The sequence below is a fragment of the Trachypithecus francoisi genome, unplaced genomic scaffold (genome assembly GCF_009764315.1).
Source record: "Trachypithecus francoisi isolate TF-2019V2 unplaced genomic scaffold, Tfra_2.0 Lachesis_group2, whole genome shotgun sequence".
Classification (NCBI taxonomy): Eukaryota; Metazoa; Chordata; class Mammalia; order Primates; family Cercopithecidae; genus Trachypithecus; species Trachypithecus francoisi.
The window spans coordinates 113,655,603-113,668,624 of record NW_022681465.1 but is presented as its reverse complement, the minus strand read 5'-3'; the positions used below and the strand labels follow the sequence as shown (position 1 = coordinate 113,668,624).

Genomic DNA, 13,022 nt, shown 5'->3' with positions numbered 1-13,022 from the left:
CCTCCCGGGTTTACGCCATTCTCCTGCCTCAGCCTCCCAAGTAGCTGGGACAACAGGCGCCAGCCACCTCGCCCGGCTAGTTTTTTTGTATTTTTTAGTAGAGACGGGGTTTCACTGTGTTAGCCAGGATGGTCTCGAACTCCTGACCTCGTGATCCGCCCGTCTCGGCCTCCCAAAGTGCTGGGATTACAGGCTTGAGCCACCGCGCCCGGCCCCCCCAAATATTTTTCATCCTTGGTTGAATTCACAAATCCTACATGGATACGGAGGGCTGACTGTATTTGCATATGTTGTTAAAGTGGTGTTTAAAATGTGCAATCTGTACTACAATTCTAAATTTTGGATTGATTTGAACTAGGATATTTGCAAATAAATCTCATGGACATTAATGTTTGTAAGAAATTTTTAATTAAATGATGGAAGGAACATAGAATGGCTACCTGTGGTTTTGATTAGTGTGTAACAGATTCCCACAGCTGCGATTGAATTCCTTTTGTCCTGGATGAGCATGGTCATTTGGGATTACTGATGGTAAAGTTTAGCTGGTGTTAAGAGAATAAATATTGCTGATGCTAAATCTGGTTTAGTGAACTGTGGAAGTCTTGACTCTGCTGTTTTCCCTCCTTATGTCCCACTAGCTGATGTATCTGTACTGTAATTCAAAGATTTACAGTTCATTAGCTACAGAGGTAATGTATGCTTAGCAACTAGTGTAACTGGTGAATAATCCCCAGCTTACAGTCATATTTAACAACTCTGTGACTTGCTATAATTAAAAATAAATGTTACTTCTAGCCATCAAATCATTCTCATGAAATGAGTATCTTTATTGTAAAGATACCTCAATTTGTACAGTCAGCAGGTCTGGTTCTGTTCTCTTCAGGGAGCATCCATTATATGTACCTGCTGTGTGCTAGCTACTTTGCTAGTGTGTAGGCTTGTAAAGGATGGGAATGTTGGGACAAAGATGAGTAGTAAACTTACAAAGTCTGCTGGGGAAGGAGATACAAACATAATCTGTATAGGATTATGTGGGAACCTGAAAGAGAGGTACAGAGTTTAACTTTGGGATTTCAGAGAAAGGTGGTATCTTGAATGATGGGTATCCTGGTAAAAATGGGACGAACCTTTGAGGCAGAAGGAATTGTGTAAAGACACAGTGGAATGACTTGACAATGTTGGGAACTCCTGACTTCTAAAGAGAGCTGACCAGGTGGGCGCGGGGGCTCACACTTCTAATTCCAGCACTTTGGGAGGCTGAGGTTGGCGGATCACCTGAGGTCAGGAGTTCGAGGCTAGGCTAGCCAACATGGTAAAACCCCGTCTCTACTAAAAATACAAAAATTAGCCAGGCATGGTGGTGGGTGCCTGTTATCCCACCTACTGGGAGGCTGAGGCAGGAGAATCGCTTGAACCCAGGAAGTGGAAGTTGCACCGAGCCGAGATCGCGCCATCGCACTCCAGCCTGGGAGACGAGCAAGATTGCGTCTCAAAAAAAAAAAAAAAAAATACACTGGACAGGTAAAACATGGCCTGTTAGGCAACCGTTACCTTTGTGAGGATGTTGGGGTTCAGGCTTTGAGCAGTGGGAAGCCATTGAGGGGTTTTAACCACAACTTGATCCAGGGAAACGTTTGGGGCCTTTGGGCCAGTTTCAGACAAAACTTAGCTTTTTGCTAACGTGGGGGAAATTGCTCCTCCTCAGGGTTTAAGATGAGTGGAGATAAAGTTTCCTGGCTCAATAACGGGGACCACTGAGCAAGAAAATATACAGTATATTGACTTGCGATATAAAGGGAGCCGGGACGGAATAATGGTTCAAAACTGGGCTTTTGAGCAGGGCAGCTTTGTTTCTCATTGGGTCACTTTACTAGCAATGAGAGCCTGAGCTGCTGGAGCTCTTCGGAGCCTCAGTTTCCTCATCTGGGAAACCAGCACTACAGTAAAACCTTCTACAGGTACCACCGCAGAATCGAGGTAATGAAAGCGAGACTGTTAGCAGAGTGCGTGGTAGTTAAGTGCCCCGCTCAGGATGTAGTTATTGTTTGGGATAAAGGGTCCAAAAAGTAGTTCAAAACCGAAAAGACTCACTCTGGAGGAAATAGAGACGGGACTAGGTTGTATTTCCTCCTTTGAATCCCCTGGTGCAGCCGGAGCCCGCGCTCCTTAAAATGATCTCCAGTTGTCCGAAAGGCCCTCCAGGGATCTGGCGAAACGGGGGCGGGGGAGGGCTCGAGGAAGAGGAGAAGCTGAGCCCGGGCCCCAGAAGCTTGGTGGCGAAACTTTGACGCCTTCTATTTAAAGTCGCGGGGCTCGCCCGCCCCCGGCGCCTGGAACCCGAGCCGCCCCCGCAGGGGCAGGGCTGGGAGGGCAGGGGCCAGAGCAGTCGGAGGGAGAACACCAGGCGCGGCGCGGGCGGCTCCGGCTCCGACTCCGGCCCCGGCCCGGGAGAGGCGATGGCGAGCCGCGATAGCAACCACGCTGGCGAGAGCTTTCTCGGCTCCGACGGGGACGACGAGGCGACCCGGGAGCTGGAGACAGAGGAGGAGTCGGAGGGCGAGGAGGACGAGACGGCGGCGGAGTCGGAGGAGGAGCCGGACGCCAGGTAGCGCGAGCCTCTCTCCTCGGCCCAGGGCCTGCAGGGCAGCTAGCAGCTCCCTCGCTCGTTTGCTTTAAGTTTTTAAGCTCTGGGGTTCGTTTCCCTCGAGTTAGGCACTTACTCTCTGGGTTCACAGCCGTTTAAAAGAACTTGAAGGTGAAGGTGCTCGCTGTCAGCTGGAGTGACAGGCCCGCCTGCAGCAGAGTTCATTACCCCCGCCCCCAGCTCCTTGTGACTCGCTGCTGTTGTTTATTCCTGAGGATTTGCTTAGGTCCTGCCTAACTGCCGAAATGTGCTGGAACGCGTACTCTGGCCCAAGGCACAGGAACGATCGCTAAATCCTGAGCTAGAGAAGGGGGTGGGGTGGAGGCGGTGAAGGCGCACTGGTACCTTCAGATGAATGGCGGTCTCCCCGGCGGCCTAGCACTGGACTAGGCTGCAATAAGGTGGCCTTATTTTGATACAAAGGCCCATAAATTATTTGGGGGAAAAGAAGCATGAGTTTCATTATTCTCTGTTCTTCAAGCCCTACTTCTTTTTTCCTGGTCCCAAGTATCAGTTTCCGTGAATGTGATGAAGTAATACTATGTAAAAAAGATGCGCCTCCCACCCTTCGATCTCCCACCCTCCGTCCCTTTCTTTAAGAAGGCCCTAAAATGAGAATAATAGAAATAATCTAATCTCTATTTGGATTTGCTTCTACCTTCACTGGTTCTCCTTGAGTATGGGTTTTGGGTTTTTTCCCTGACTGTGCGTCAGTCAGTGATGTCTCTTTTTCAGTCTGTTCGTAACAGTGGAAAGGCTTTGAAGGTGGCAGGTGGGTGTGTACCATCTCAGAACGCCCAGCTTAGCTAATCAAAGCCAGCAAAGCCGATGTTGAAGAAGTAGCCCATAGAGTGGCATTGAAGAGGGTGGACGGTCAGGCAAGAAGTCCTGAATGCATGTCACATGTTTACCAAGCAACTACCAAGTGGGAAGCAAGCACAGTCCCTGGCCTCAAGGACTTTGTGGAAAAAGTTCCCCTAACTTTCTCCCCTATGGGGAAACGTTTCCCTGACATGGGGAGTGTGAGGCTATATAGAGGTGGAGGGAAGGACGGTGAGTACTGTGCAAGGGCAGAAGAGGGAGTATTGGGCTGGAGCTGCCTTGAAGTAGTGGGTAGGGACTACAAACAGGAAGAGCGGAGGAGAAGGCACCTGTAGGAAGTGGATCAGGGAGTAGGGGACCTGTGATCCCTTGGCAATGTTGAGAAGGGGAAGTCTGTCAACCCCAGCTTTTATAACCTTTCCCTTACTGTTGTCTGCGATCCTCATATCCTTGCCCAACCACATTTACAACCAAGAGAATCTGAAAACTCATTTACACTAAAATGTGAGCAGCTGACAGTTCACCACTTTGGGGTTGTATTGCCATTTGACAAAGGTCAAGGCCTTCAGAAAAGGATGTGATTTGTCTGCAGTAAACTTCAGCCTGCTCTGACTACAGACAGTAAGGTGGACACCAGGTAAAGAGGTCAGAATAAATAGAGTGGAGGGAAACATGAGGGAATATGGAAAATGGAGGCCTGGAAAAAGCATCCAATTTATTTTTTATTAGATGACAAGGGTAGCAGGAAGTCAGCAAAACTTCTGGATTTAGGAAAATCACATGACAAAAAAGCGTCAAACTCTGTAAAATATTTGAAGAGACTGATTCTGAGTCAACTATGAGTGACCAGTGGCCTGTGACACAGCCTGCAGGAGATCCTGAGAACATGTGGCCAAGGTGGTTGCAGGACAGCTTAATTTTACACATTTTAGGGAGACATGGGACCTCAATCAAATACATGTTAGATGTACATTGGTTTGGTCCAGAAAGGTGGGAAAACTGAAGGGAGTGGGGGCTTCTAGATTATAGGTAGGTTTAAGTTTTTTCTGATTGGCAATTGGTTGAAAGAGTTAAGTTATTCTCTTCAGACTTGGAATCAGTGGAAAGGAATGTCTGGGTTATGATAAGGGGATGTTGGGACCAAAGTTTTCTCATGCAGGTGAAGCCTCCAGGTAGCCAGCTTGAGAGAGAATAGATTGTAAATGTTTCTTATCAGACTGAAAGAGTTGTTCTATCAGTAATTCCAAAAGGGAGGGGGATGTAGTGAGGCATGTTCCATCTCCACACCCATCATGGCCTGAGTGAGTTTTTCAGGTTAGCTTTGGAATGCCCTTGCTGAAAGGAAGGATCCGTTCAGACAGTCAGGGGGCTTAGAATTTTATTTTTGGTTTACAAATCTTTATTTTTAAAAATTCAAAAGGCACAAAGTAATCTGTAAACTTTCCTTTACCCTTTCAGGTATGATATGTAATTATCTATAGTAACCTTTCTGAATTGAGGAAAAATTCCCTTTAATTATAAAATGCTTTTGTCGTGCAGGAAAGCTCATCATTTACATACACCAACATGTATATTGGATCAGAGAACTATCCTGATATATCATCCAGTGATATGAATGTGACATATAGCATCAAGAGGCCTGATTGTGAATCCTATTAATTGTTCCATAATGGGCAAATTCTGTCCTCTTTGAGCCCAATTTTCTCATCTGTAAAATAATAAGAATTCCTAATTCATCAGGTTGTCGTAAGGATTGCATAAATTATGTGAATGTGTGGAGGAGTGCTTGGTTCTTAGTAGCTTCCCATTAAACTTTAGTTTCTTTTATTCCATCAGATGAGTCATTATTAGCAGGAAGGCTCTACCTTCTGCCCACTGTTCATCCGTGAAGGGAGAGATGGTCTCAGCTTTCAGTATAAATAATGATCCTATTTCATTTTTTATTTATTCATTCACTAAACATTCATGGAGTGCCTACTATTAGTATTTGCCATAGACAATGCAAGGTGCTGGGGATACAAAAATAACTAAGAATCCATTACCGTCCTCATGTTTACATTCTAGTTGGGGAAACAGAAAAATATAATTATGTCGTTAGCTGTTAGAAGAGACTTAAGGAAGAAAAGGTCTGTGTGAGACACCTCAAAGTCTTGGGATCCATACAACCTGGAAGGGTTGGAGAAGGCTTCATCATTGCAGCGGTGTTTTGAATCATAATAAAATGCCTCACAGTGCTTGTAGTTTGTGGATATCAAAAAATATTTTTATGTTTCTAAAACTTCACCAGAGAACTTTTGTGAAAGGCAGATTATAAAACCCACAGGATTTTAGAGCTAGCAGAGGCTTTAGAAGTATCTGTTCCCAACCGGTCTGACTTTAGATTCAGAAACTGAGTGTCAGGAGTCGTTTGTTCAAAGTCACACCTTTTTTTTTTTTTTTTTTTTTGAGGCAGGGTCTCACTCTCGTTGTCCAGACTGGAGTACAGTGGCATGATCATGGCTCACTGCAGCCTTAACTAACCAGGCTCAGGTGATCCTCCCACCTCAGCCTCCTGAGTAGCTGGGACTACAGCTGTGTATCACCAGGCTGGCTAATTTTTTGTATTTTTATAAGAGACAGGGTTTTGCCATGTTGCCCAGGCTGGTCTTGAACTGCTTGGCCCAAGCAATCCATCTGCCTCAGCCTCCCAAAGTGCTGAGATTATAGGCATGAGCCACCGTGCCCGGTCTGCCACAGAATTTTTTGGAGTAGAATTAGGAGTAGACCCCAGTCTGGACTCCAGTTTAATGTTCATTAATTTATTCATTTGGCAGATATTTATTTATTTATTTATTTATTTATTTTTTGAGACGGAGTCTCGCAGTCGCCCAGGCTAGAGTGCAGTGGCCGGATCTCAGCTCACTGCAAGCTCCGCCTCCCGGGTTTACGCCATTCTCCTGCCTCAGCCTCCCGAGTAGCTGGGACTACAGGCGCCTGCCAACTCGCCCGGCTAGTTTTTTCTATTTTTTAGTAGAGACGGGGTTTCGCCGTGTTAGCCAGGATGGTCTCGATCTCCTGACCTCGCGATCCACCCGTCTCGGCCTCCCAAAGTGCTGGGATTACAGGCTTGAGCCACCGCGCCCGGCCTTGGCAGATATTTATTGAACTCCTACAATGTGCCAAAAACTTCCTGGGCACAAGGAATACAGCTGTGAACGAAATAAATAAGGTCTCTGCCCTGCTAAAACTCACTCCAGTTTGGGGAGACAAATAAATAAAACATATAGTATGTCAAGTGGTAATACATTATGAGGACAAAACAGCAGGATAAACAGATGGGATGTATTTGAATGAAGTGGTAAAGAAAGCCTCTCTGATGAGGTGACATTTGAGCAGATACTGAAGGAATGAGTTTCTAGGCAAAGGGAAGACCAGGTGCAACGGCACTGAGGCAGGGATATGTGTCTTGTTTGAGGAACACAAGGAGGTCAGGATGCTGGAACAGAGTAAGGTAAGGGAGCGAGTGGTCAGAGTCGAGGCTAAGAGATAGTTGGGTTGCAGATCATGTACAGCTTTGTAACCCATGGTAAGGACTTTAAATTTTATTCTGAGTAAAATTGGAAGCTATGTTCTGTCTACTATACCAGTCTGGATAAAAACAAACAAACAAACAAACAAAAAACAAGGAAAGCACAGTGATTCCTTTAAATAATAAGCACCTATACATTTGTATTTTCATTTCACTAGTATTTATTAAACACCATGTGCCAAACACTATGTTAAATGTTTCAAACTCATGGTTTCCTGTATAGAGAGGAGACAGAAGTAAATACAACTGTTATTTTTGTATTTCTCTTGCTGTAGACCAGTGAAAGCTAACTCTTTCAGCCTTTCCCACAGATCACTTAGAAACTTTTCAGCATTTTTATTTTGGGTCATTCTCTGATGATCAATTTTCGTTTCTCTATTTAAGCACAGAGGATTTTTGCTACAGCAGTACCCAAAACTTAAAAATCACCTTCAGTTGCAGCTTTGCCAGTGCTTCTATAAAACAGGTCTGTCTAAGCTGACAGAATTAAAATTATTAGTGACATTCACATTTAACTAGTCCTTGTAGGAAATCAACCTTTTGGAAGGTGCAGAGAATTTGTAAATGGTTTTCGTTATCAGTACAGAGCACTCTGTTTCCATATTATCTATTTATATGGTGTCTCCCACAGATATGCTTACCTAGGTGTTTTGACAAGCGTGTTATTTGAGCCAGCCTTCTTCTGAGGTCAGTGGAAAGAGCTCAGAATGGGAGGGGTGACTGCTCAGGATGCCAGAGGCTGAGGGAGGATAGAAGATAACATAGTCACTTGTAGCCAGAAACTGAAGAGCTATTTAAGTGTTGGCTGCATGGATATTATATGTCCTTGGTAAGACTTTGACTCAACGAAGAGTCAAACACAGCAAGAGTTGGAATTATCATCATTTTTTCTTTAAAAAGGCAAACTTACTAAAAAGTGTAGGACATACTGATAAAATTTTACATAAAAAAAGTCTATATTCCCTGGATATTCTGAAAACAGGCTTTATGAAAACCTAATCTTCTTTAGTCAGTAAGCCAAATTCCCCTTCCTACCAACATGACTTAAGAGAATCAAGTACAAGAGACAGGTTGTGGCTGTACATGAAAATAACCTTTGATTTAGTCCAGCATTAGCCTATAGAAATATAAGGTGAGCCACATATTTTAAATTTTAAATTTTAAATTTTCTAATAGCCACATTTTAAAAAGTAGAAAGAAACAAGTGACATGAATGTTAGTAATCATTTAACCCAATATCCAAAGTATTACCATTTCAACATGTAATCAGTGAAAAACTTATTAGAGATATCTTACACTATTTTGTACTAAGTCTCTGAAATTTGATGTTTTTTAAATACTTATAACATGTCTCAATTCATCTTACCTAATCACATTTCGAGTGCTTCATAGCCACACGTGGCTAGTGGCTATCATACTGGACAATGCAGGTCTGATAATACCTAGAAATCTGCTAGCTTCATTGGAATCTGGAGAACTGCTGCGTTGGTAATAAGTTCTATATGCCAGGCCCTGTGCTGGATACCAGGGACACAAAGAGGATTGGATGACACAGTTGTTTTCCCTCAAGGAGCTCAGTCTGGTGAGTGGAAGCGGTTAATTTCAATGTAATATCATAAGCACTACACTAAGGATATTAACAGAGGAATATCCAAAGACGTTCTTCCTAAAATGAGATTTAGAAAGATTTCTGTAGAGTGACACTGCGATTGGGCAGAAAGATATTCCAGGCACAATATGTGGTTAGGTATTCCTTTAGTTCCTGGTTCCAGCTCTTGTGCTGCTAATTGCTGCTCTGTCTAAACTTTCTTGTTATTATCCAGAGTCATCTCGGGATTTTTTAGGGTTGAGAATATTTGTTGATTGGATAAGTGAATGGTGTGAATAAATAAATGAATAAATGAGTGTGTGAGTCAAGGGCAAGTCTTCCAGACTTCTACAAGAAGCAAGTTTAGTTGGGATATTGAACTTGTAAGATCAGGTAAGACTTTTGTTGGTTGTTGGCAGTTCATTTACCAGGGATTGATAATGCCCAGTGACTCTGGAAAGACAGTAGCTTGGAGGGAACAGTGACAAGTACTGAAGGATTGTTCAATTAAGGTGTCTGCAGTCATCAGTGCCCCCTTCTGTGACTTGTCAGAAAGTCACCCCTAGACTGATCCTTCAGCCAGATCATAGATGGAAAAATAAGAACAGACTTTGCTTTTTGCTCAGAGAAAATTTTTCTGTTAAGACAACCAAAGTGAATTCAGTTCCAAAATTCTTCAGCCTAATCTGATAAAGTCCAAGATATGGGGGAAAATTAATTGATGCTACTGTTCAGTCCACCAAACTAAATGCTCAGAGCCCTCTCAGGGAGCTGTTAATGTGTTTTCTTCATGTAAGTATGCCTCCTTTTAAGAAAAATTCACTTGCAAAATTGAAATTTACATTCACTGTTGTATACCATAAATATATACAATTTTGATTAAGAAAACTTAGAGAAATTTACATTCATTACAAATTTCCTCCTAATGGCTGATTTCACAAGGGCACTTAAATTGTTGATTTATAAATAAAATTAATTTCTTCCATTTAAAGAAATGTTTTTATTGGCCAGGCGCGGTGGCTCATGCCTATAATCCCAGCAGTTTGGAAGGCCGAGAGGGGCGGATCACCTGAGGTCAGGAGTTCGAGACCAGCCTGGCCAATGTGGTGAAACCCCATCTCTACTAAAAATACAAAAATTAGCTGGGCGTGGTGGTGCATGCCTGTAATCTCAGCTACTTAGGAGGCTGAGGCAGGAGAATCACTTAAACCCGGGAGGTGGAGGTTGCAGTGAGCTGACACCACGCCATTGCACTCCAACCTGGGCAAAGAGAGCAAAACTCCGTCTCAAAAAAAACAAAAAACAAAAAACAAAACAAACAAAAAACAATGTATTTACTGTAAGAAAAGAGGCTTATTCATTCAAAAGATATTTACTGTGGGCCTATTGTGTGCCAGGCAATATAAACATGGAGTGAACAAAACAGGTAAAGTTATTAATCGTCAAAGTTTAGCCTCTGGGAAGGACAGGTATTAAATAAATAATCTCATAAGTAATTAGCTAAAGCAAATGCATTGGTACAATGAATTGGACCTAGGGAGCTGAGGTAGGGACCTGCTAGGACCCTCAAGTCCCAGTCTCTGAAGCCTCCTTGCTCATTCCCTGGGAGTTTTCAGTCAGCCTCTGGTCCCTCTTGTTAGTCCTTCTCCATCTGCCTACAACAAAAGGTTTCACTGTCCTCTAATGAGAGTCTGGCAAGACAGCCTGGCTGCTGATGACTCTTATCCTAGAAGGGACTTCACACATCATCTCCTTTACCCTCATGCTTCTGATGAGTGAACAGAGGCCCAGATAAGAGGAGGGAAACTATCACTTAGTCAAGGAACATCTAATCTCTTCCAAGCACTATCACTTGTTATTTGGAGTTATTTTTACAATAGCTCTGTGATATAGGCAGTGTTTTCATTCCCATATTGAGTAATTTACCTAATTTCAGACACTGGTAAGTAGCACAGCTAGGATTCTAACCCCAGTCTACTGGCAGGGCCCGTGCTGGAACCATCATCAGTTCAGTGCTCACCTCAAGATTACATAATATGTATATTACACACACCTGTTTTTATTAGCCAATTTATTTCTTTTATATTTGAGTACAATTTTGCTATTTTTAAATAATCATTTCAATTCAAACTTTTTTAAAGGTAAAAGCATCAAAGACTCAAAAAATCTGCATAGTAGCTAATCTTGACCAGCATCTTAGCAATATTAAGTTTCCTGATGTGTAATAATGAGAGTAGATCTTATGTTTAAAAATAGATATTAGGCAATCCAGTGTGATTGCATTTTCATAAGGCCAAAGATAGTAGCACCAAAATAACTTCCTTATATGCTGTATGGGATCATGTAACAAACTTGCAACAGTTATTTACCATAATATGTATAAAATTCAGATTCTCTGTTTAAAAGACAATTTATATTAGTTTTGGCGTCATGAACTTTGAAGTTTTTCTATTTATTTATTTTTTCCCAAGAGGGCATGAGAAGAGATTGAGACAACTGACTTCAGCTCTTCTTAGAATTTTGGGAGCTCCAAGAAGAGCTTCAATAAATCCCCTAGTCATCCATCACAATTTTGGGCATAAATCAGGTTACATTCCATTAAAAAAAAAAAAAAAAAAAAACCACCTGATAGAACTGAGAAGACCAAGATGATCATCCTGGCTGTGCCACTTACTATGTGACGTGGGGCAGGATACTTCGCCTCTCTGTGTCTTTACCACAACTTTCCCACTTTCTCCCTGACTGGCCCCTGTCTACCTCTCTCAGCTCATCTCATGCCACTGCATTTTCACGACACTCCAGCCAGCCAGCTAATGAGCCTGTTCCTCCATCCAGGTCTTTGCTCTTGCTGTCTGCTCTCTCTGGAATGCTTCTTTAAATCCACTATTCAGGTTTTGGTGCAAATGACACTTTCTTAAAGAGGCTTTCCTCAACTGCCATGCCGCATGGGCTTAGTTCACTCCCTTCATGTCTTTCACGGTCACGTTATTCATTATTTCACATTGCTCTTAATAGCACCTATCATTATCTGAAATTTTATTCGTTACTGCCACCACCAGAATAGAAACTCCATGAGGGAAGGGGCCTTGCTTCTCTGTTGCATTGCCAACAGCTAGAACACAGTGCCTGCTACACAGTAGGTGCCTAATAAATGGTGGTTGTGGCCGGACACGGTGGCTCAAGCCTGTAATCCCAGCACTTTGGGAGGCCGAGGTGGGTAGTGCACTTGAAATCAGGAGTTTGAGACCAGCCTGGAGAACATGGTGAAACCCCCTGTTTACTAAATATACAAAAATTACAGTGGCGGGCACCTGTAATCCCAGCTACTCGGGAGGCTGGGGCAGGAGAATCGCTTGAACCCAGGAGGAAGAGGTTGCAGTGAGCTGAGATGGCGCCACTGCACTCCAGCCTGGGTGACAGAGTGAGACTCTGTCTCAAACAACAACAGAAGAAAGAGAGAGAGAGAAGGAGGGATGGAGGGAGGGAGGGAGGTAGAGAAGGAGGGAGAGGGAGGGAGGGAGGGAGAGAGAGAGAGAGAGAGAAAGAGAGTGAAAGAAAGAGATGTTGAATGCATGAGTAGTTGGGGTTCACCATAACATTTTATCCCTAGGATCTCAGTTCCTTCTGTCTGATGCACACCACTCGTATTACCACCCTCCTAACACATTATCTTGTTCTTTATTATCCTCATGCCAGGATAATAAAAGGCATGGAGAGTGAAAACCGAGCAGTGGTTATTGATCTGGCAAAATGCAAGTCTATAGAGAGAGATGAATAACTAATGGAAATGCAGACACCTTTGAAAGGGTTAATAGTTTAAGCCTATCAGCATCTGCTTTAGATTGAATTCAGTTTTGAATAGGTCCTTTCAAATACGGGATCTAGGTTACTCTCCTGGGAGAAGAGGATACTAGAAAGTGGAAAGAGGGAAGTGGGTGCCTAGAAGAGGAGAGGGCCCCCAGAGCACACTGGGTGCTACAGTTGTGCCTCAGTCTGTCCTGCTCACAGGAGTGAACCGAGGGTATCACCCAGGAAACTGCAGAAAACTGGCTACAAACTCTTGGCCTCAGTCACTGATAACTGCAGGAGGGGGTGACATTCTTATTTCCCTGACTCCTCAGAGAATCCGATACAGAAGGGGAAGAGGAGCATGGACAGAGTTAACCGTATTGACATATAAACTAGAACTGCCTGAAAACCAAACGTGGAGTTAAAGCATCTGATAGAGTTAGGACCCCTAATGCATTTACATACTTGACTCCTTGGAAGAAAATTCTAGTGGAGTCCCTGGACACCATCCTAGGTGGGCAGGGAGATGCAGGGTAATACAACCTTTGTGGCTGGAGGGCCAAGTCCGAGAGAGGAATGCTGGCATCTGAATATCAGACCTTATTATCTGA

At 43.4% G+C, this 13,022-nt stretch overlaps 1 protein-coding gene across 1 annotated transcript in view; it reads left to right on the top strand.

The window, feature by feature from the left end:
• Nucleotides 1-2,333: 2,333 nt before the first annotated feature.
• CMYA5 (cardiomyopathy associated 5) overlaps nucleotides 2,334-13,022 on the top strand; it is a 105,475-nt gene continuing 94,786 nt past the window's right edge. Inside the window, exon 1 of the mRNA XM_033180168.1 lies at nucleotides 2,334-2,605. Coding sequence (XP_033036059.1) covers nucleotides 2,457-2,605 — 149 coding nt within the window. The 5' untranslated portion in view covers nucleotides 2,334-2,456. The remainder of the gene's footprint in view (nucleotides 2,606-13,022) is intronic.